Here is a 23,559-nt window from a genome sequence, read left to right on the forward strand (position 1 = left end):
TCTCAAAAATAAATAAACATTAAAAAAAATTTTTTTTTTAAAAAAGAAGTTCTGAATGCAGCAGATCTCAACCCATTTTGCACAGTGATGCACCTGGTCTTTGTCACACACACTCAAGGACAACACCTTGACATGGGCCACTCACCCACATAGACACAACCAGGCTTTTAAATCGTTCCGATGAGAATGTAACGCCCTATGGTATTTTTCTCCTGCTTAAACAGACCTTGAGAGATGGAGACAGAATGCAAGAGAATTCTTCTGCTGAAAGGGCTTCAGCCCCTCAACGACGACCAGTTTAGCATGGTTAAGTCCCTGCTGGACTCTGATTTGGGACTGACTCCAAAAATGAAAGAAGACTATACCAAGGTCAAGATTGCTGACATGATGCACAAGAAGTTCCGGGGGATTCTCTGTGTGAACAAACTCCTGACGCTGCTCAAAGACATAGAAGGACTAGAAGACACCGTGAAAACTATTAAAAATGAGAAGAGAAAAGGTAATGCAGAGGAGCCCTCACTGTCCACGTGCCCGCCCTCTGTGCCCAGCAGAGCCCTGGTGTCGGCACAGCAGGGAGATCCCTTTGCCAATTTACGACTCAGTTGCCCGGATGAGGTGGCCCTTCGAGTGCCAACAGGTTGACAGTTGAACAATTCCTTTCCTACAAAGGGGGGCACTGTATTTTACAGGGTGTATTTGGGGGATGTGGGTAAAGAAAAAAAGCAGAAAGAGTTGACGACAAAGGCTGAGGCTTCCCCCACATTACGATGGTTACAGGGTGACGACAAAATTAGGAAAAAATTGTGACTCTTAAAAATACTGCAAACGGTGCGTATACTGCTCCCTCACAATATTTATCCCACCGTTACTCTATTCCCTAGCAACAAACGTGAGGCAGTGCTTGAAGAAAAACTCCTCTCTCGCAGATGTGAAACCATTGGCTCCCATAAAATCACTGGATGGTAAAAACATATTTTAAAAAGTCAAGCAGCACCAGTTTGTCACGTCCCTAATTAGATCGGATTTCCTTTCTCTGCTTCCTGTAATTCAAATAGACCTTCCATAGGAGTTAACCCACCATCGGCATTTTGAAAACTTAATATTCTTAAAAGGAAAATATAGGATAAATGGGTTGGAAGAGGGTTTGACTGAGGTTCCCGGGAGTCTGGACGATGGAGGGGTGGGCTTGTGCCCGTGGGGAAGGAAGGAGACCACCCGAGACTGAGTCAGCACCTGTAGCCGGGCTGGCTGGTTGATGGACACAGGGGGGACAGAAACGCCACCTCAGACCCACAGGCCAGAGCTCCGAGGAAATAGCGCCGAACGTGATGCAGTTGCGCTAGACGGGCCTCTTTGGATTTACCATGTTCTCTTTGCTGCCTCAGTTATGAACAAGTACAAAACACAGGGACTGGCTCCAGTGAAGAAAAGAAAGCAGGAGGCGTCCAACACTGACGAATCGACATCCACCGCAAACAAGGCTTCACGGCCACTTGTGTCGAAGGTAAGATGCAAAAGGTCCCGCTGAAGAAGGTTCCCCTATGGCTCTTCCCCTGATTAGCTTCCTGGGGGCACTTAGCTCTTCCTTCATTTCTCAATCTGCAAATAGAAGAATCAAGAAAAAAGGGATTCCAGGGGCAGAATGAAAATGAGGTTTGGAGTCAGCAAATCCATAGTGAACAATCACCCACCCGTAGTTGGCCATCACCCGTTATGTTTCAGAACGGTGTTCACTATAACTCGTGTGTATGACTCCGTGGGAAGGAGATGTGGAGTCAGGACCCCTCTTTACATGTGGGATAAAGGGAAGTCTCACCAGGAGGGCAGCTCACCAAAGAGACACAATTCGATTCTAGATTTTCCAGGTCCTGGTGTAGCATCCTTCGGGCCACAGGGAGGAGGGGAGATTCCCAGCTGTTGTGTGAAACTCCCATCACTGTGGGCTGCACGCCTCCCATCATCTCTCAGAGGACGGACTCCATATGGTCCCCTGTTTCCTGAACAGAAGTTTTAGTATCTTTATAATCTAGTACTAAAAAACCGATTGGCTCAGTAGTAATGATGTTTTACCTTGAACTGCAAACCATTACCCAGAGGGTTGGGATCTACTTTCAGAAAAGGAAAACTAAAACCACAAGCAACAATAAATCTAACAAGACACACCCAACACCAGAATGGGGTCAGCTTGGACAACCTTCCGTCACAGGTGCCCTGTCACCTGCGAGTTTCTCTCAGCCTCCTCGGATGCCTCCATCAACCCCGGGCAGCAGTTTCTCGACCAAGGTACCGTCTTGCTCTTCCCCGTACCTGTTCCTCTCTCTACAACACAGTACAGGAATCATCAGGACCTATAAAGGGCTTCTAGGTAACTCCCTACTATGTACAATTTCTTTAGATAACAATAATCACTCATTAGCTTATCAAATGCAGATAGTGAAATTTCAGTGTAGTAGAGATCCTTTGCTACTTGAAAGTATGCATTTTGAAATAATTCCGAATCTCAAGTGGGTTACCGACTTGGTGCAGGGGTAGGGGTAGGGGGTGGCCGGACCATTAACGATGAACATGGGAGGGTGTTTATACCCTGCATTCCTGTCTCCTTTTGTCCCTTTCCCCTTGGCTTATTGACCATACATCTGGATTCATTTCCAGCATTCGGGGCTCCCTCCCACGTCACGTGTGTAAACATAAGCTATCTCGATGGTTTCGAATTCATGACGCTTGTCTTTCCACTGGCCCAGATACACCCACCTTCGGACCCCAGCCTGACTCCCTTCACCCCGGCAAGTCCTCACTGATGTGCCCCCAACAACACATCACATCTTCCCACTGCTGGCTGTCATGGGTCCTTTGATTTTTTTCCAGCATTTATCACCACTCTAATGAGTGTAAGTTCTCCTTTTGTGGGACCATAACCTCAGATTATAGGGAAAGACCAGGTGAGGTGGAGAAGTGAGTGCACACGTGTGTATCCCCTCCCTCCTAGCGGACCTCTGTCCCACCCTGACATGACCACGGTGGCTGCCTACACTCGGGAGATGTAATGTCCATTCTGTGGCAAATACCACAGGAATACCCACCTGAGGAATGAGCCAGGCAACACTTGAATCACTATTCTCTAATGTAGTTTGTCACCCAAGCCCCAAGCTGCCCTCTGACCCAGGCTGTACCCTGGCCCCAACACACACATAGCACTTGAGGACAAACTCCCTAAAGACATCTTTCTCAAGTTGTGTCTTGTGGATCCTACTGTTGTCAGCACCAAAACTCATCATCCCTACCCAGTGTCCCCAGGATTTATGCATGGGATGGAGCTAGCTACCTGTGCCTGTTGGATCCCAGGCCCAGATGGCCGCGGATGTGTCCTTCTCCAGTCATGAAAACTCAGCCGCTGTGTCTCTGCTAGGACGATGACATATGTGCACATCTCAAGATAACTCTGCTTTGACCCTGCATCCTGGCTTGGAAAGGACAGTTTCTCAGTCCCCACCTGCTTATATATGGGACACAGCCATTTCCATTCTGGGAGAATCCTCACACTGCCCTTAAACGTCTTAGAGAACAGGGACCCCGGGAAGGCTCATCTGCCGACTCAGCCTCTTCCCATAAACACATCATGCGGTCGGTTGTTCCACGGGGTCCAGCCACCTGCACAGGAAGCTCGCAAAAAATGGGTCCACCATCCATCTGTGTCTCATTAGATGAGCAGGAAAGCCTTGCTCTGATTCATCACAGGGTCTCCCACCGATTTTCTTCAGGTGTGGGTTCTGTTCCTTTTGTTTCCCCAAAACCAGATGCAGGCAAATATTACCTTTGATTCCTGTGTTTCCAGAAGCAAACAGCTCAAAATATCATGTTTCAAGAACTAGACAGGGTGAATAAGTGAAAAATCTGGAGAGGGAAAAAAATCAATTATTATTTTTTCATTGCATCCAGTCAAAAATAATGTATTCAGCATCTAGGGTTGCCTCGGTGGCTCAATCGGTAGAACATCCAACTCCTGATCTCTGCTCAGATCATGACCTCACAGCTTCTGAGATCAAGCCCTACACTGGGCTCTGGGCTGAGAGGAAGAGTCAACTTGAGATTCACTCTCTCCCCATCTCTCTGCACCCCCTACCCCACACATTCTCTCTCTCTCTCTCTCTCTCTCTGTTCTCTCTCTCTCTGTTTGCATTCTCATTCTCTTGCACTTAAAATGAAGAAATAAACTTGAAAAAATATTTTCAATATCTAAATCTTACTGCTATGACAGAAGCTTTCAGTGTCACTGATTTTGAGGGAATATCAAGATAAGGTTGTCTTGAGATAAATTGCTACCTATGGCAGAGGCAAATAGAGAGGCTACTTTAGGGAAATATTTCCCACGCCATCAGGAGGGACCCACATACAACATGAGGCATCGGTAGATCAGAGCCGACCAAAATCTCTAAACAGAGCGTGAAATAGCAGTGACAAGGCCGACATGGCTGTGTATTGCCCACGTAGTATGTTGGACCCCGGAACCTGTGTGCTCTGTGTCCGGGATTTCATCTCATCTTTATAACAGCATTCGTTATTTATCACTCAGAGTGCTGTTGTTAGGGCCATTTCGCCTCTGAGAAAACTGAGGTTCCTGGAGGTTAAACACATTCTGCAAAGGTCACACAGACAGTGAGTGTCAGAGCATGAACACGTGAGCTCTTCATGGGCACACAAAATCCACGTAGCTGTGCGGATGTTACAATATTTTTTTAATGCCTCTAATGTGTCAATAACCAGAGTCATGGGTGGACTTGTTTCCACAGCCAGGCTCTGTACTCCTGCAAAAGAGGAATGAGGTGTGGGGGTTGGTCTGATGGTGTTCTAATCAGGAAGCCTCCTGCCAGAGGCAGGCATTCCAGAAGCTCCCTCATCTACAACTTTATCCACAAGTCACACTTGACAAACTAGTCAATTGGATGCTAAAAGTGGTAAGAATGGTGGCACGGGCATATCGGATGCAGGATGGTCCAAAAGGGCTTTCGTTAGTAACAGTAAAGGTAGTCAAGACAAATGAGTTTACAGACTCTTTTTGCAATACCTTAAACGATCATAAAAGTCCAGGTCCTGGGAGAGCCTGGGGGAAATCCTCATTGGGTTTGTCTGTCCCTGAGATCTCTGAGGGATTTGGTGGCCTGGTGCAGAATCCTGCCTCTGGAAAGATGCCCTCGGTGAATCTCACTGGCATGGAAAACAAAGAATTCACAGGGTTTCCTGAGCTGAAGGACAGGAGATGGGAACCAATTTGCTTATTTGCACAAACACAAGGCAGTGAAAAACTTGGCTACTGAAACATCCCGAAGTTCAGCCAAGTAGTTATGAGACTGGTTTCCATTGGAGCCAGGTAGGGTTTTCTACCAGGCCACGATCCACGTGTCATATTGAGGAGCTTGACATAGGGCCCTTGGAAGCAGAGGTGGAACTAGAATTGCCTAGCATTCCAAAGAAAGTTCAATCATCTGTGTGGCTGAAATTTGCAGAGGGATGTTTGTACCCTGGTTGGGGTCCAAGACAGAGAGCAGCAGGAGGTATCCTTCTGTGCTAGTATTCCAGATTGAAGATTCTGGTGTGTGTGTGTGTGTGTGTGTGTGTGCGGGGGAGAGTGAGACACACAGACAGAGAGGAGGAAGGGGAGAGGAGAGTGAGCAGGAAAGTGGAAAAGAGAGAGAGAGAGAGAGAGAGAGAGATTGTGGCTCATCAGATATTGAAAACTATTGACCAGGGGAAAAAACTACTTTCAGAAAAGAAAAACTAAAGCCACAAGCAGTGATAAATCGAAGACGATGCAGCCAACGTTGGAATGGGGTCAGCTTGGACAACCTTCCGTCACAGGTGCCCTGTCACCTGGGTCCTTCTCTCAGCCTCCTCGGATGCCTCCACCAACCCCGGGCAGCAGTTTCTCGACCAAGGTACCGTCTTGCTCTTCCCCGTACTTGTTCCTCTGTCTACAACTTAGCACAGGAATCATCAGGAAGTGAAAAGAGCTTCTCAGCAATTCTCCCACTATGTAAAATTCATTACACAACAATGACAATAACCACAGCCACTGTCTCTCTGCTATGACAATGACATATGCGCACACCTCAGGATAATGCTACTTTTGCCAAGCATACTGGCTTGGAAGTGACACTTTCAAAGTCCCCGTCGGCCTACTCAGATGACTCCTTAATCAAATGACTCTCATGACATTTTCTACTCCCATGAGCAAAGTTTTCCTGCCCTGAATCCTCCTTGGAGCCCAAGGACCACGGAGGCCCATCGGCTCCCTCAGCCTCTTGCACATAAACACACATGTAGTGAATTCCTCCCTGGGGTCCAGCCACCTGTACAGGAACAAAACGCATGTCTGATTGCTCAGTCTTTTCTTCGTTAGGTGAGCACAAAAATCTTGCCCTGATTCATCATGGGGCCTCCCAATGATTTTCTCTACCATGTGGGATCCGTTCAACTTTTACCCCGAAACCAGGCATAGAGCAGTTTTGCTCTTGATTCTGACAGCTACGTCTCTTCTAAACCGAACAGCTCAGGACATCGTGTTTCTGCAACAGGGCAAGGTGTTGAAGGAAATGAAATCAATTATTATTTTTTCATATTATCCAGTCAAAAAGAATATTTTCAGCATCTAGGGGTGCCTCAGTGGTTCAACCGATAGAACATCCAACTCCTGATCTCTGCTCAGATCATGACCTCACAGCTTTTGAGAACAAGCCCTAGTTTGGGCTCTGGGCTGAGAGTGAAGAGTCGACTTGAGATTCGCTTTCTCCCTGTCTCCCTGCCCCCCTACCCCACACATTGCCTCTGTCTTTCACTCTCTCACTCTCTCTCTCTCCTCTCTCTCTTTCTTTGCATTCTCGCTCTCTTCCACTTAAAATGAAGAAATAAACTTGAAAAAATATTTTCAGCATCTAAATCCTACTGCTATCATAGAAGCTTTCAGTGTCACTGATTTTGAGGTAATATCAAGATAAGGTTGTCTTGAGATAAATTGCTACCTGTGGCAGAATGGAACAGAGAAGCTACTTTAGGGAAGTATTTCCCATGCCACCAGGAGGGACTCACATACAACATGAGGCATCTGCACATCAGAGCAGACCAAGTCTCTAAGTAGATCGTGAAATAGCAGTGACAATGCCGATATGGATGTGTATCGCCCACGTAGTGTGTTGGACCCCAGAACATGTGTGCTCTGTGTCCGTGATCTCATCTCGTATTTATAACAGCATTCATTATTTATCACTCAGGGCCATTGTTGTTGGCCCTGTTGTTAGGGCCATTTCGCCTCTGAGAAAACTGAGGTTCCTAGAGGTTAAACACATTCTGCAAAGGTCACACAGACAGTGAGTGTCAGAGCGTGAACACGTGAGCTCTTCATGGGCACAAACCAAACCCATGTAGCTGTGCGGATGTTACAATATTTTTTTAATGCCTCTAATGTGTGAATAACCAGCGTCACGGGTGGACTTGTTTCCACAGCCCAGGCTCTGTACTCCTGCAAAAGAGGAATGAGGTGTGGGGGTTGGTCTGATGGTGTTTTAATCGGGAAGCCTCCCGCCAGAGGCAGGTATTCCAGAAGCTCCCACATCTACAACTTTATCCACAAGTCACACTTGACAAACTAGTCAATTGGATGCTAAAAGTGATAAGAATGGTGGCACGGGCATATCGGATGCAGGATGGTTCAAATGGGCTTTCGTTAGTAACAGTAAAGGTAGTCAAGACAAATGAGTTTACAGACTCTTTCTGCAATACTTTATATGATCATAAAAGTCCAGGTCCTGGGAGAGCCTGGGGAAATCCTCATTGGGTTTGTCTGCCCTTGAGATCCCTGAGGGATTTGGTGGGCTGGTGCAGAATCCTGCCTCTGGAATGATGAACGGGGGGAATCTCACTGGCATGGAAAACAAAGAATTCACAGGGTTTCCTGAGTTGAAGGACAGGAGATAGGAACCAATTTGCTTATTTGCACAAGCACAAGGCAGTGAAAAACTTGGCTACTGAAACATCCCGAAGTTCAGCCAAGTAGTTCTGAGACTGGTTTCCATTGGAGCCAGGTGGGGTTTTCACCAGGCCACGATCCACGTGTCATATTGAGGAGCTTGACATAGGGCCCTTGGAAGCAGAGGTAGAACTAGAATTGCCTAGCATTCCAATGAAAGTTCAATCATCTGTGTGACTGAAATTTGCAGAGGGATGTTTGTACCCTGGTTGGGGTCCAAGCCAGAGAGCAGAAGGAGGTATCCTATATGTGCTAGTATTCCAGAGTGAAGAACCTGGGGTGTGTGTGTGTGTGTGAGTGTGCGGGGGAGAGAGACACACACAGACAGACAGAGAGGAGGAAGGGGTGAGGAGAGTGAGCAGCGGAGTGGGAAAGTGAGAGAGAGAGAGAGAGAGAGATTGTGACTCATCAGATATTGAAAACTATTAACCAGGGGAAAAAACTACTTTCAGAAAAGAAAAACTAAAGCCACAAGCAATGATAAATCGAAGACGATGCAGCCAACGTTGGAATGGGGTCAGCTTGGACAACCTTCTGTCACAGGTGCCCTGTCACCTGGGTCCTTCTCTCAGCCTCCTCGGATGCCTCCACCAACCCCGGGCAGCAGTTTCTCGACCAAGGTACCGTCTTGCTCTTCCCCGTACTTGTTCCTCTGTCTACAACTTAGCACAAGAATCATCAGGAAGTGAAAAGAGCTTCTCAGCAATTCTCCCACTATGTAAAATTCATTACACAACAATGACAATAACCACAGCCACTGTCTCTCTGCTATGACAATGACATATGCGCACACCTCAGGATAATGCTACTTTTGCCAAGCATACTGGCTTGGAAGTGACACTTTCAAAGTCCCCGTCGGCCTACTCAGATGACTTCTTAAACAAATGACTCTCATGAGATTTTCTACTTCCATGAGCAAAGTTCTCCTGCCCTGAATCCTCCTTGGAGCCCAAGGACCACGGAGGCTCCTCATCGGCTCCCTCAGCCTCTTGCACATAAACACACATGTAGTGAATTCCTCCCTGGGGTCCAGCCACCTGTACAGGAACAAAATGAGTGTCTGATTGCTCAGTCTTTTCTTCGTTAGGTGAGCACAAAAATCTTTCTCTGATTCATCATGGGGTCTCCCAATGATTTCTCTACTGTGTGGGATCCGTTCAACTTTACCCCAAACCAGGCGTAGACCAGTTTTTCTCTTGATTCTGACAGCTACGTCTCTTCTAAAGCAAACAGCTCAGGACATCGTGTTTCTACAACAGGACAGGGTGATGAAGGAAATGAAATCAATTATTATTTTCTCATATTATCCAGTCAAAAAGAATATTTTCAGCATCTAGGGGTGCCTCGGTGGCTCAACCGATACAACATCCAACTCCTGATCTCTGGTCAGGTCATGACCTCACAGATTTTGAGATAAAGCCCTAGTTTGGGCTCTTGGCTGAGAGTGAAGCGTGACTTGAGATTTGCTCTCTACCTATCTCTCTGCCTCCTCTACCCTACACGTTCCCTCTGTCTTTCAGTCTCTCTCTCCTCTCTGTGTCTCTTTGCATTCTCGCTCCCTTGCACTTAAAATGAAGAAATAAACTTGAAAAAATATTTTCAGCATCTAAATCCTACTGCTATCTTAGAAGCTTTCAGTGTCACTGATTTTGAGGGAATATCAAGATAAGGTTGTCTTGAGATAAATTGCTACCTATGGCAGAAGCAAATAGACAGGCTACTTTAGGGAAGTATTTCCCACGCCATCAGGAGGGACCCACGTACAACATGAGGCATCTGCAGAACACAGCCGACCAAAATCTCTAAGTAGAGCGTGAAATAACAGTGACAAGGCCGACATGGCTATGTTGCCCACGTAGTGTGTTAGACCCAGGAACCTGTGAGCTCTGTGTCCGTGATCTCATCTCGTCTTTATAACAGCATTCATTATTTATCACTCAGGGTGCTGTTGTTAGGGCCATTTCGCCTCTGAGAAAACTGAGGTTCCTAGAGGTTAAACACGTTCTGCAAAGGTCACACAGACAGTGAGTGTCAGAGCGTGAACACGTGAGCTCTTCATGGGCACAAACCGAATCCATGTAGCTATGCGGATGTTACAATATTTTTTTAATGCCTCTAATGTGTCAATAACCAGAGTCATGGGTGGACTTGTTTCCACAGCCAGGCTCTGTACTCCTGCAAAAGAGGAATGAGGTGTGGGGGTTGGTCCGACGGGGTTCTAATCAGGAGCCGCCTACCAGAGGCAGGTATTCCAGAAGCTCCCTCATCTACAACTTTATCCACAAGTGACACTTGATGAACTTGTCAAATGGATGCTAAAAGTGATAAGAATGGTGGCACGGGCATATCGGATGCAGGATGGTCCAAAAGGTCTTTCGTTAGTAAAAGTAAAGGTAGTCAAGACAAATGAGTTTACAGACTCTTTCTGCAATTCCTTAAACAATCATAAAGGTCCAGATCCTGGGAAAACGTGGGGGAAATTCTCATTGGGTTTGTCTGTCCCTGAGATCTCTGAGAGATTTGGTGGCCTGCTGCAGAATCCTGCCTCTGGAATGATGAACGGGGGGAATCTCACTGGCATGGAAAACAAAGAATTCACATGGTATCCTGAGCTGAAGGACACGAGATAGGAACCAATTTGCTTATTTGCACAAGCACAAGGCAGTGAAAAACATGGTTAAGAAAACATCCCGTAATTCAGCCAAGTAGTTCTGAGACTGGTTTCCATTGGAGCCAGGTAGGATTTTCTACCAGGCCACGATCCACATGTTGTCTTGAGGAGCTTGACATAGGGCCCTTGGAAACAGAGGTGGAACTAGAATTTCCTAGCATTCCAATGAAAGTTCAATCATCTGTGTTGTTAAAATTTGCAGAGGGATGTTTGTACCCTGGTTGGGGTCCAAGCCAGAGAGCAGAAGGAGGTATACTAATATGTGATAGTATTCCAGAGTGAAGATCCTGTGGTGTGTGTGTGTGTGTGTGGGTGTGTGTGTGTGCACGTGCGAGAGAGAGAGAGAGACAGAGACCCAGACAGAGAGAGAGACAGAGAGATGAAGGGGAGAGAAGAGTGAGCAGGAGAGTAGGAAAGTGAGAGAGAGAGAGAGAGAGAGAGGGAGAGAGAGAGAGAGAGATTGTGGCTCATCAGATATAGAAAACTGTTGACCAGGGAAAAAACTACTTTCAGAAAAAGAAAACGCAAAACACAAATACCGCAAAATCTGAGATGATGCAGCCAACGCTGGAATGGGATAAGCTTGGACAACCTGCAGTCACAGGTGCCCTGTCACCTGCAAGCTTCTCTCAGCCTACTCGGATGCCTCCACCAACTCCGGGCAGCAGTTTCTCGACCAAGGTACCGTCTTGCTCTTCCCCGTACTTGTTCCTCTCTCTACAACATAGTACAGGAATCATCAGGACCTGGAAAGAGCTTCTCCGTAACTCCCTACTATGTATAATTTCCTTAGATAACAATAATCCCTCATTAGCTTATCAAATACAGGTAGTGAGATTTCAGTGTAGTAGAGATCCTTTGCTACTTGAGGTATGCATTTTGAAATAATTCCGAATCTCAAGTGGGTTACCAACTTGGTGCAGGGGTAGGGGTAGGGGGTGGCCGGACCATTAACGATGAACATGGGAGGGTGTTTATACCCTGCATTCCTGTCTCCTTTTGTCCCTTTCCCCTTGGCTTATTGACCATACATCTGGATTCATTTCCAGCATTCGGGGCTCCCTCCCACGTCACGTGTGTAAACATAAGCTATCTCGATGGTTTGGAATTCATGACTCTTGTCTTTCCACTGGCCCAGATACACCCACCTTCGGACCCCAGCCTGACTCCTTTCACCCCGGCAAGTCCTCACTGATGTGCCCCCAACAACACATCACATCTTCCCACTGCTGGCTGTCATGGGTCCTTTGATTTTTTTCCAGCATTTATCACCACTCTAATGAGTGTAAGTTCTCCTTTTGTGGGACCATAACCTCAGATTATAGGGAAAAACCAGGTGAGGTGGAGAAGTGAGCGCACACATGTGTATCCCCTCCCTCCTAGCGGACCTCTGTCCCACCCTGACATGACCACGGTGGCTGCCTACACTCGGGAGATGTAATGTCCATTCTGTGGCAAATACCACAGCAATACCCACCTGAGGAATGAGCCAGGCAACACTTGAATCACTATTCTCTAATGTAGTTTGTCACCCAAGCCCCAAGCTGCCCTCTGACCCAGGCTGTACCCTGGCCCCAACACACACATAGCACTTGAGGACAAACTCCCTAAAGACATCTTTCTCAAGTTGTGTCTTGTGGATCCTGCTGTTGTCAGCACCAAAACTCATCATCCCTACCCAGTGTCCCCAGGATTTATGCATGGGATGGAGCTAGCTACCTGTGCCTGTTGGATCCCAGGCCCAGATGGCCGCGGATGTGTCCTTCTCCAGTCATGAAAACTCAGCCGCTGTGTCTCTGCTAGGACGATGACATATGTGCACATCTCAAGATAACTCTGCTTTGACCCTGCATCCTGGCTTGGAAGTGACAGTTTCTCAGTCCCCACCTGCTTATATATGGGACACAGCCATTTCTATTCTGGGAGAATCCTCACACTGCCCTTAAACGTCTTAGAGAACAGGGACCCCGGGAAGGCTCATCTGCCGACTCAGCCTCTTCCCATAAACGCATCATGCAGTCGGTTGTTCCACAGGGTCCAGCCACCTGCACAGGAAGCTCGCAAAAAATGGGTCCACCATTCCATCTGTGTCTCATTAGGTGAGCAGGAAAGCCTTGCTCTGATTCATCACAGGGTCTCCCACTGATTTTCTTCAAGCGTGGGTTCTGTCCCTTTGTTTCCCCAAAACCAGATGCGGACAAATATTACCTTTGTTTCCTGTGTTTCCAGAAGCAAACAGCTCAAAACATCATGTTTCGGGGCGCCTGGGTGGCTCAGTCGGTTGAGCGTCCGACTTTGGCTCAGGTCACAATCTCGCGGTCTGTGAGTTCGAGCCCCGCGTCAGGCTCTGGGCTGATGGCTCAGAGCCTGGAGCCTGTTTCCGATTCTGTGTCTCCCTCTCTCTCTGCCCCTCTCCTGTTCATGCTCTGTCTTTCTCTGTCTCAAAAATAAAAACATAAACATTAAAAAAAATTAAAAAAAACACATCATGTTTCAAGAACTAGACAGGGTGAATAAGTGAATAATCTAGAGAGCAAAAAAAAAATCAATCATTATTTTTAAAAAATATGCATATAAAAATAATATTTTCAGCATCTAGGGGTGCCTCAGTGACTCAATTAGTAGAACATCCAACTCCTGATCTCTGCTCAGGTCATGACCTCACAGCTTCTCAGATCAAGCCCTACAGTGGGTTCTGGGCTGAGAGTGAAGAGTTGACTTGAGATTCGCTCTCTCCCCATCTCTCTGCCTCCCTACCCCACATATTCCCTCTCTCTCTCTCCTCTCTCTCTCTCTTTCTTGCATTCTTGCTCTCTTCCACTTAAAACGAAGAAATAAACTTGTAAAAAATATTTTCAGCATCTAAATCCTACTGCTATCTTAGAAGCTTTCAGTGTCACTGATTTTGAGGGAATATCAAGATAAGGTTGTCTTGAGATAAATTGCTACCTATGGCAGAAGCAAATAGACAGGCTACTTTAGGGAAGTATTTCCCACGCCATCAGGAGGGACCCACGTACAACATGAGGCATCTGCAGAACACAGCCGACCAAAATCTCTAAGTAGAGCGTGAAATAGCAGTGACAAGGCCGACTTGGCTATGTTGCCCACGTAGTGTGTTAGACCCAGGAACCTGTGAGCTCTGTGTCCGTGATCTCATGTCGTCTTTATAACAGCATTCATTATTTATCACTCAGGGTGCTGTTGTTAGGGCCATTTCGCCTCTGAGAAAACTGAGGTTCCTAGAGGTTAAACACGTTCTGCAAAGGTCACACAGACAGTGAGTGTCAGAGCGTGAACATGTGAGCTCTTCACGGGCACAAACCGAATCCACGTAGCTATGCGGATGTTACAATATTTTTTTAATGCCTCTAATGTGTGAATAACCAGAGTCATGGGTGGACTTGTTTCCACAGCCAGGCTCTGTACTCCTGCAAAAGAGGAATGAGGTGTGGGGGTTGGTCCGACGGGGTTCTAATCAGGAGCCGCCTACCAGAGGCAGGTATTCCAGAAGCTCCCTCATCTACAACTTTATCCACAAGTCACACTTGATGAACTTGTCAAATGGATGCTAAAAGTGATAAGAATGGTGGCACGGGCATATCAGATGCAGGATGGTCCAAAAGGTCTTTCGTTAGTAAAAGTAAAGGTAGTCAAGGCAAACGAGTTTACAGACTCTTTCTGCAATTCCTTAAACGATCATAAAGGTCCAGATCCTGGGAAAGCGTGGGGGAAATTCTCATTGGGTTTATCTGTCCCTGACATCTCTGAGGGATTTGGTGGCCTGGTGCAGAATCCTGCCTCAGGGTGATGAATGGGGGGAATCTCACTGGCATGGAAAACAAAGCATTCACAGGTTTTCCTGAGCTGAAGGACAGGAGTAGGAACCAATTTGCTTATTTGCTGAACCATAAGGCTGTGAAAAACATGGTGGAGAAAAAATACCAAAATTCAGTCAAGTAGTTCTGAGACTCGTTTCCATTGGAGCCAGGAAGGGTTTTCTACCAGGCCACGATCCACGTGTTGTCTTGAGGAGCTTGACATGGGGCCCTTGGAAGCACAGGTAGAACTAGAATTGCCTAGCATTCCAATGAAAGTTCAATCATCTGTGTTGTTAAAATTTGCAGAGGGATGTTTGTACCCTGGTTGGGGTCCAAGCCAGAGAGCAGAAGGAGGTATCCTTCTGTGCTAGTATTCCAGATTGAAGATCCTGGTGTGTGTGTGTGTGTGTGTGTGTGTGTGTGTGTGTGTGTGTGTGACGGAGAGACAGAAAGACAAAAAGAGAGAGAGAGGAGAGTGAGAGAGAGAGAGAGAGAGAGGTGAAGGAAGAGAGGGATTGTGGTTCACCTGATACTGACAACTAACCAGGGAGAAAAAAACTATTTTCAGAAAATGGAAACCCAAACCATAAAAACTGAAAAATTTGAGATGATGCAGCCAATGCCGGAATGGGGTCAGCTTGGACAACCTTCCGTCACAGGTGCCCTGTCACCTGGGTCCTTCTCTCAGCCTCCTCGGATGCCTCCACCAACCCCGGGCAGCAGTTTCTCGACCAAGGTACTGTCTTGCTCTTCCCCGTACTTGTTCCTCTCTCTTCAACATAGCACAGGAATCACCAGGACCTGGGAAGAGCTTCTCAGTAATTCCCCTACTATGTAAAATTCATTACACAACAATGACAATAACCACAGCCACTGTCTCTCTGCTATGACAATGACATATGCACACAGCTCAGGATAATGCTACTTTTGCCAAGCATATTGGCTTGGAAGTGACACTTTCAAAGTCCTGTTGGCCTACTCAGATGACTCCTTAAACAAATGACTCCCATGAGAATTTCTACTGCCATGAGCAAAGTTCTCCTGCCCTGAATCCTCCTTGGAGCCCAAGGACCACGGAGGCTCATCGGCTCCCTCAGCCTCTTGCACATAAACACACATGTAGTGAATTCCTCCCTGGGGTCCAGCCACTGTACAGGAACAAAGATTGCTCAGTCTTTTCTTCGTTAGGTGAGCACAAAAATCTTGCTCTGATTCATCATCGGGTCTCCCAATGATTTTCTCTACCATGTGGGATCCGTTCAACTTTTACCCCGAAACCAGGCATAGAGCAGTTTTGCTCTTGATTCTGACAGCTACGTCTCTTCTAAACCGAACAGCTCAGGACATCGTGATTCTACAACAGGACAGGGTGATGAAGGAAATGAAATCAATTATTATTTTCTCATATTATCCAGTCAAAAAGAATATTTTCAGCATCTAGGGGTGCCTCGGTGGCTCAACCGATACAACATCCAACTCCTGATCTCTGCTCAGGTCATGACCTCACAGATTTTGAGATAAAGCCCTAGTTTGGGCTCTTGGCTGAGAGTGAAGCGTTGACTTGAGATTTGCTCTCTACCTATCTCTCTGCCTCCTCTACCCTACATGTTCCCTCTCTCTTTCAGTCTCTCTCTCCTCTCTCTGTCTCTCTTTGCATTCTCACTCTCCTTCACTTAAAATGAAGAAATAAACTTGAAAAAATATTTTCAGCATCTAAATCCTACTGCTATGACAGAAGCTTTCAGTGTCACTGATTTTGAGGGAATATCAAGATAAGGTTGTCTTGGGATAAACTGCTACCTGTGGCAGAAGCAAATAGAGAGGCTACTTTAGGGAAGTATTTCCCATGCCATCAGGAGGGACCCACATACAACATGAGGCATCTGTAATTCAGAGCAGACCAAAATCTCTAGATCATGAAAAAGCAGTGACAATGCCGACATGGCTGTGTATTGCCCACGTAGTGGGTTCGACCCCGGAACCTGTGTGCTCTGTGTCCGTGATCTCATCTCGTCTTTATAACGGCATTCATTATTTATCACTCAGGATGCTGTTGCTAGGGCCATTTCGCCTCTGAGAAAACTGAGGTTCCTAGAGGCTAAACACGTTCTGCAAAGGTCACACAGACAGTGAGTGTCAGAGCGTGAACATGTGAGCTCTTCATGGGCACAAACCGAATCCACGTAGCTATGCAGATGTTACAATATTTTTTTAATGCCTCTAATGTGTGAATAACCAGAGTCATGGGTGGACTTGTTTCCACAGCCAGGCTCTGTACTCCTGCAAAAGAGGAATGAGGTGTGGGGGTTGGTCCGACGGGGTTCTAATCAGGAGCCGCCTACCAGAGGCAGGTATTCCAGAAGCTCCCTCATCTACAACTTTATCCACAAGTCACACTTGACAAACTAGTCAATTGGATGCTAAAAGTGATAAGAATGGTGGCACGTGCATATCGGATGCAGGATGGTCCAAAGTGCTTTCGTTAGTAAAAGGACAGGTAGTCAAGGCAAACGAGTTTACAGACTCTTTCTGCAATTCCTTAAATGATCATAAAGGTCCAGGACTTGGGATAACCTGGGGGAAACCCTCATTAGGCTTGTCTGTCCCTGAGATCTCTGAGGGATTTGGTGGCCTGCTGCAGAATCCTGCCTCTGGAATGATGAACGGGGGGAATCTCACTGGCATGGAAAACAAAGAATTCACAGGGTTTCCTGAGCTGAAGAACACGAGATAGGAACCAATTTGCTTATTTGCACAAGCACAAGGCAGTGAAAAACATGGTTAAGAAAACATCCCGAAGTTCAGCCAAGTAGTTCTGAGACAGGTTTCCATTGGAGCCAGGTAGGGTTTTCTACCAGGCCACGATCCACGTGTTGTCTTGAGGAGCTTGACATGGGGCCCTTGGAAGCAGAGGTGGAACTAGAATTGCCTAGCATTCCAATGAAAGTTCAATCATCTGTGTTGTTAAAATTTGCAGAGGGATGTTTGTACCCTGGTTGGGGTCCAAGCCAGAGAGCAGAAGGAGGTATCCTTCTGTGCTAGTATTCCAGATTGAAGATCCTGGTGTGTGTGTGTGTGTGTGTGTGTGTGTGTGTGTGTGTGTGTGACGGAGAGACAGAAAGACAAAAAGAGAGAGAGAGGAGAGTGAGAGAGAGAGAGAGAGAGAGAGAGGTGAAGGAAGAGAGGGATTGTGGTTCACCTGATACTGACAACTAACCAGGGAGAAAAAAACTATTTTCAGAAAATGGAAACCCAAACCATAAAAACTGAAAAATTTGAGACGATGCAGCCAACGCTGGAATGGGGTCAGCTTGGACAACCTTCAGTCACAGGTGCCCTGTCACCTGCGAGCTTCTCTCAGCCTCCTCGGATGCCTCCACCAACCCCGGGCAGCAGTTTCTCGACCAAGGTACCGTCTTGCTCTTCCCCATACTTGTTCCTCTCTCTTCAACATAGCACAGGAATCACCAGGACCTGGGAAGAGCTTCTCAGTAATTCCCCTACTATGTAAAATTCATTACACAACAATGACAATAACCACAGCCACTGTCTCTCTGCTATGACAATGACATATGCACACAGCTCAGGATAATGCTACTTTTGCCAAGCATACTGGCTTGGAAGTGACACTTTCAAAGTCCCGTTGGCCTACTCAGATGACTCCTTAAACAAATGACTCCCATGAGAATTTCTACTGCCATGAGCAAAGTTCTCCTGCCCTGAATCCTCCTTGGAGCCCAAGGACCACGGAGGCTCATCGGCTCCCTCAGCCTCTTGCACATAAACACACATGTAGTGAATTCCTCCCTGGGGTCCAGCCACTGTACAGGAACAAAACGCGTGTCTGATTGCTCAGTCTTTTCTTCGTTAGGTGAGCACAAAAATCTTGCCCTGATTCATCATCGGGTCTCCCAATGATTTTCTCTACCATGTGGGATCTGTTCAACTTTTACCCCGAAACCAGGCATAGAGCAGTTTTGCCCTTGATTCTGACAGCTACGTCTCTTCTAAAGCAAACAGCTCAGGACATCGTGATTCTACAACAGGACAGGGTGATGAAGGAAATGAAATCAATTATTATTTTCTCATATTATCCAGTCAAAAAGAATATTTTCAGCATCTAGGGGTGCCTCGGTGGCTCAACCGATACAACATCCAACTCCTGATCTCTGGTCAGGTCATGACCTCACAGCTTTTGAGATCAAGCCCTACATTGGGCTCTGGACTGAGAGTGAAGCGTTGACTTGAGATTTGCTCTCTACCTATCTCTCTGCCTCCTCTACCCTACACGTTCCCTCTGTCTTTCAGTCTCTCTCTCCTCTCTGTGTCTCTTTGCATTCTCGCTCCCTTGCACTTAAAATGAAGAAATAAACTTGAAAAAATATTTTCAGCATCTAAATCCTACTGCTATGACAGAAGCTTTCAGTGTCACTGATTTTGAGGGAATATCAAGATAAGGTTGTCTTGGGATAAACTGCTACCTGTGGCAGAAGCAAATAGAGAGGCTACTTTAGGGAAGTATTTCCCATGCCATCAGGAGGGACCCACATACAACATGAGGCATCTGTAATTCAGAGCAGACCAAAATCTCTAGATCATGAAAAAGCAGTGACAATGCCGACATGGCTGTGTATTGCCCACGTAGTGGGTTCGACCCCGGAACCTGTGTGCTCTGTGTCCGTGATCTCATCTCATCTTTATAACGGCATTCATTATTTATCACTCAGGATGCTGTTGCTAGGGCCATTTCGCCTCTGAGAAAACTGAGGTTCCTAGAGGTTAAACACGTTCTGCAAAGGTCACACAGACAGTGAGTGTCAGAGCGTGAACACGTGAGCTCTTCACGGGCACAAACCGAATCCACGTAGCTGTGCGGATGTTACAATATTTTTTTAATGCCTCTAATGTGTGAATAACCAGAGTCATGGGTGGACTTGTTTCCACAGCCAGGCTCTGTACTCCTGCAAAAGAGGAATGAGGTGTGGGGGTTGGTCCGACGGGGTTCTAATCAGGAGCCGCCTACCAGAGGCAGGTATTCCAGAAGCTCTCTCATCTACAACTTTATCCACAAGTGACACTTGATGAAGTGGTCAAATGGATGCTAAAAGTGATAAGAATGGTGGCACGGGCATATCAGATGCAGGATGGTCCAATTGGGCTTTCGTTAGTAAAAGGACAGGTAGTCAAGGCAAACGAGTTTACAGACTCTTTCTGCAATTCCTTAAACGATCATAAAAGTCCAGGACTTGGGAGAACCTGGGGGAAACCCTCATTAGGCTTGTCTGTCCCTGAGATCTCTGAGGGATTTGGTGGCCTGCTGCAGAATCCTGCCTCTGGAATGATGAACGGGGGGAATCTCACTGGCATGGAAAACAAAGAATTCACAGGGTTTCCTGAGTTGAAGGACAGGAGTAGGAACCAATTTGCTTATTTGCACAAGCACAAGGCAGTGAAAAACATGGTTAAGAAAACATCCCGAAGTTCAGCCAAGTAGTTCTGAGACAGGTTTCCATTGGAGCCAGGTAGGGTTTTCTACCAGGCCACGATCCACGTGTTGTCTTGAGGAGCTTGACATGGGGCCCTTGGAAGCAGAGGTGGAACTAGAATTGCCTAGCATTCCAATGAAAGTTCAATCATCTGTGTTGTTAAAATTTGCAGAGGGATGTTTGTACCCTGGTTGGGGTCCAAGCCAGAGAGCAGAAGGAGGTATCCTTCTGTGCTAGTATTCCAGATTGAGGATCCTGGTGTGTGTGTGTGTGTGTGTGTGTGTGTGTGTGTGTGTGACGGAGAGACAGAAAGACAAAAAGAGAGAGAGAGAGGAGAGTGAGAGAGAGAGAGAGAGAGAGAGAGGTGAAGGAAGAGAGGGATTGTGGTTCACCTGATACTGACAACTAACCAGGGAGAAAAAAACTATTTTCAGAAAATGGAAACCCAAACCATAAAAACTGAAAAATTTGAGATGATGCAGCCAATGCCGGAATGGGGTCAGCTTGGACAACCTTCCGTCACAGGTGCCCTGTCACCTGGGTCCTTCTCTCAGCCTCCTCGGATGCCTCCACCAACCCCGGGCAGCAGTTTCTCGACCAAGGTACCGTCTTGCTCTTCCCCGTACTTGTTCCTCTCTCTACAACATAGCACAGGAATCATCAGGACCTGGGAAGAGCTTCTCAGCAATTCCCTACTATGTGTAATTTCCTTACATAACAAAAGTCACCTGTTAGCTTATTAAATGCAGGTAGTGAGTTTTCAGTGTAATAGAAAGTGTGTATTTTGCTATTTGAAAATGTGTATTTTGAAAGAACTCCTGATCTCAAGAGGGTTACTGACTTAGTGCAGGAATGAGAATAGGGGGTGGTCAGACCACTAAAGATGAACACAGGAGGAAAATATGAACAATTGCATGTAACTCATCTCCTGTCTCCTTTCGTCCCTCTCCTCTGGCTTATTGACCACACTTCTGGATTCTTTTCCAGCATTAGGGGCTCCCTCCCACGTCCAATATGTATACAAAAGATATTTCTCTGGTTGGGAATTCATTACTCCTGTCTTTTTCACTGACCCAGAAACACCCACCTTCAGACATCAGCCTGACTGCTTCCCCTCCCCAACGGGCAGGTCCTCACTGATGTGCCTCCAACAATACATCACATCTTTCCTCTGCTCGATTTCACGAGTCCCTTTATTTTTCTTTTCCAGCATTTATCGCCACTATAATGAGTGTACCTTCTCCTTTTATGGGAGAATAACCTCAGATTCTAGAGAAAGACTAGACTAGAATGGAGAGGCAAGTGCACAGGCAGGCATGCCCTCCCGCTTAGCTCACCTCCGTCCCACCGTGACATGACCATGGTGGTTGCCTACCCTTGGGGGTAGAGTATTGGCTTGGAAGTGACTTTCTATGGAAGTGACTTTCTATGTCCTCATCTGCCTATACATGGGACACAGTCACTTTTCCTCCTGTCAGAATCCTTCTGCTGCCCTGAATCCTCCATGGAGCACCAGGACCCCAGGAGGCTCTTTTGTGCCTTACCCTCTTACACATAAACACACCATGGACTCAGTGTTTCCCTGGGGTCTGACCACCTGCACAGGAGGCCTTCAAAAAGGTGTCTGACCTTTCAGTCTGTGCTTCTTTAGGTGAGAATGGAAGCCTTGTTGTTATTCATCATGGGGTCTCCCAACAATTTTCTCTAGGGTGTGCGTTCGGTTTGCTTTTTGGGTTCAAAGCCAGAAACAGATCACTATCACCTTCAATTTCTGCTATGATGAAGGGAATAGCACAGAAAAGCATGATTTATGAACAAGGTGGGAAATGGAGAATATACTCTGAGAGAAAATGACCTGTTTATGCTTTCAAAATATTATCCAAACCAATATTTCCTCAGCCTCCAAGCCCCACTCTTGTCATACCAGTTTATGATAACTGAGTTTTAAAAGGCAATAGCTCAGCATGATCCTGTCAATGAGATTACTGAGTATATGTGGCTTACCCAAATGGAGAAATTTCTTTTATAAGGCTATCCCTCTAACAAAGATTCCACCAACAGGGTCAACACAAAGCATGAAATATCTGTTTATTGGAGCAGACTACAGGCCTCTGAAAAAACCATGGAAAGACAGTGCTGACGACATTTCTGTGCACTAGGCATTTACTTGGTACTGGATTCAAATCCAGGCTTTGTGATTGAAAGCTTTAACATTTAGGGGAATTTTTATTCTCTTTGTAGAGCTTTTTCTATGCTGCTGTTTTTTAGAATCATTGGGTTCAAATAATTCTATGCCAAGGAAGCATGTTTTCGGAAGGCTCATTCTTCTACTGTTCAAGTCTGGAGCCAGAACATTTCTAAATCAGGGAAGTTCATGAGCTTCTCCAGTGATTGCTTAACTAATCTCTTTTTAGCACAGCCCTTCTTGGAAAAGGGCTCATGGTTTCCCTCTTTCAATTGTGACATCTACTGGGACTGGTTCCAGATGAAATCTGTGGTTTCTGACTAGAGCCGTTCACTGCCAGTGCTGTTAGGGTGATTTATTTTCTTCCTTACTGCTATCTTACTTTGCTCACTAAAATGCTGATTGGTAAATTAAGATAATATATTTATCTTCATGTCTAATGGGAATCCCTTCACAACAGCATGGCTATTTTCCTCTTCCTCTATGCTCTCCAGAGCTCTCCTCAGAGAAATATTGTTTTGTTGTTGTTGTTGTTGTTTTATCTTGGGTTAATGCCTTTAACAGAAAAAATAATATTCCTCCCAAATGTATGAAACGAGGAAGAAAATAAGTACAATTACATGTAATTCTTCCATGTCTTCCACTAGCTACCTTATACTAGGTCAGCTCTCTCTCTCTAGCTCATTTTTTTCCCCCCAAATCCATCCAATCTGAGCCTTTCTGGAGGCTCAACATTAAGCTTAAGGTGGCTGTCACTAGAAAGGACTGTGTGTTCCCTTTCTTACCTGGGCCACTTTCTGATGTGTACTTCCAAGTAGAAACCAAGATTGAAGTCTGTACCTACAAAAGCTTCCAGAGAAGAGGGTTTACAGACATGCGCCAAGGAAGTGATGGTGCTGAAAGCCACAGAGCCATTCGCATATGACATCACAGGCGAGGAGAGAAAGATGTTTCACGCCACTGTGGTTACTGAGAGCCAGTTCTTTCGAGTGAAGGTTTTTAATGTCGGCCTGAAGGACAAGTTCATACCAAAGAGAGTCATCACCTTAGCAGATTATTTTGGCCGCAACGGGTTCCTGGAAGTGTACAATGTCTCTTCTGTGTCTGATGTCAGTGCTGACCGAAAGATGGAGGTCTCAAGCAGACTGATCCAAAATGCAAATGCAACTCCTAAAATCAAGGAGCTTCGCTTGGAAGAGCCAGGAACATTTGTGAGTGGGGTGTATCAGGTGCATAAGGTAAGCCCACACCATTGTTTTGTACTATTGCATCTATAACCCCCAAATTTAAAGGTCTGAACTTGCCAAGTGCAGTTTGGTTCACTTCTGAAACACAGGAACTCAAGGCTCCAATGACGAGGGTAGTTGGGTAGAACCTTC

At 46.2% G+C, this 23,559-nt stretch overlaps 1 protein-coding gene across 28 annotated transcripts in view; it reads left to right on the top strand.

Annotated features, from left to right (window-relative positions):
• The window catches only part of LOC123586043 (interferon-activable protein 203-like), a 30,267-nt gene that overhangs the window by 4,536 nt on the left and 2,172 nt on the right, over positions 1–23,559 (top strand). For 5 of the 28 annotated variants that reach the window (XR_006706565.1, XM_045454854.1, XM_045454858.1 and 2 more), the window contains exons 2-11: positions 221–499; positions 1,386–1,504; positions 2,116–2,283; positions 5,763–5,930; positions 8,470–8,637; positions 11,184–11,369; positions 15,078–15,245; positions 17,751–17,918; positions 20,430–20,597; positions 22,999–23,418. Coding sequence is in view for 27 of the 28 variants with exons in the window: in XM_045454854.1 (XP_045310810.1) it covers positions 235–499; positions 1,386–1,504; positions 2,116–2,283; positions 5,763–5,930; positions 8,470–8,637; positions 11,184–11,369; positions 15,078–15,245; positions 17,751–17,918; positions 20,430–20,597; positions 22,999–23,418 (1,998 nt within the window). In the remaining variant the exon portion in view is untranslated. The remainder of the gene's footprint in view (positions 1–220; positions 500–1,385; positions 1,505–2,115; positions 2,284–5,762; positions 5,931–8,469; positions 8,638–11,183; positions 11,370–15,077; positions 15,246–17,750; positions 17,919–20,429; positions 20,598–22,998; positions 23,419–23,559) is intronic. The other 23 variants (XM_045454857.1, XM_045454862.1, XM_045454856.1 and 20 more) reach the window with 18 other exon arrangements.

This window comes from Leopardus geoffroyi, chromosome C3 (assembly GCF_018350155.1).
Source record: "Leopardus geoffroyi isolate Oge1 chromosome C3, O.geoffroyi_Oge1_pat1.0, whole genome shotgun sequence".
In the NCBI taxonomy this organism is placed as follows: domain Eukaryota; kingdom Metazoa; phylum Chordata; class Mammalia; order Carnivora; family Felidae; genus Leopardus; species Leopardus geoffroyi.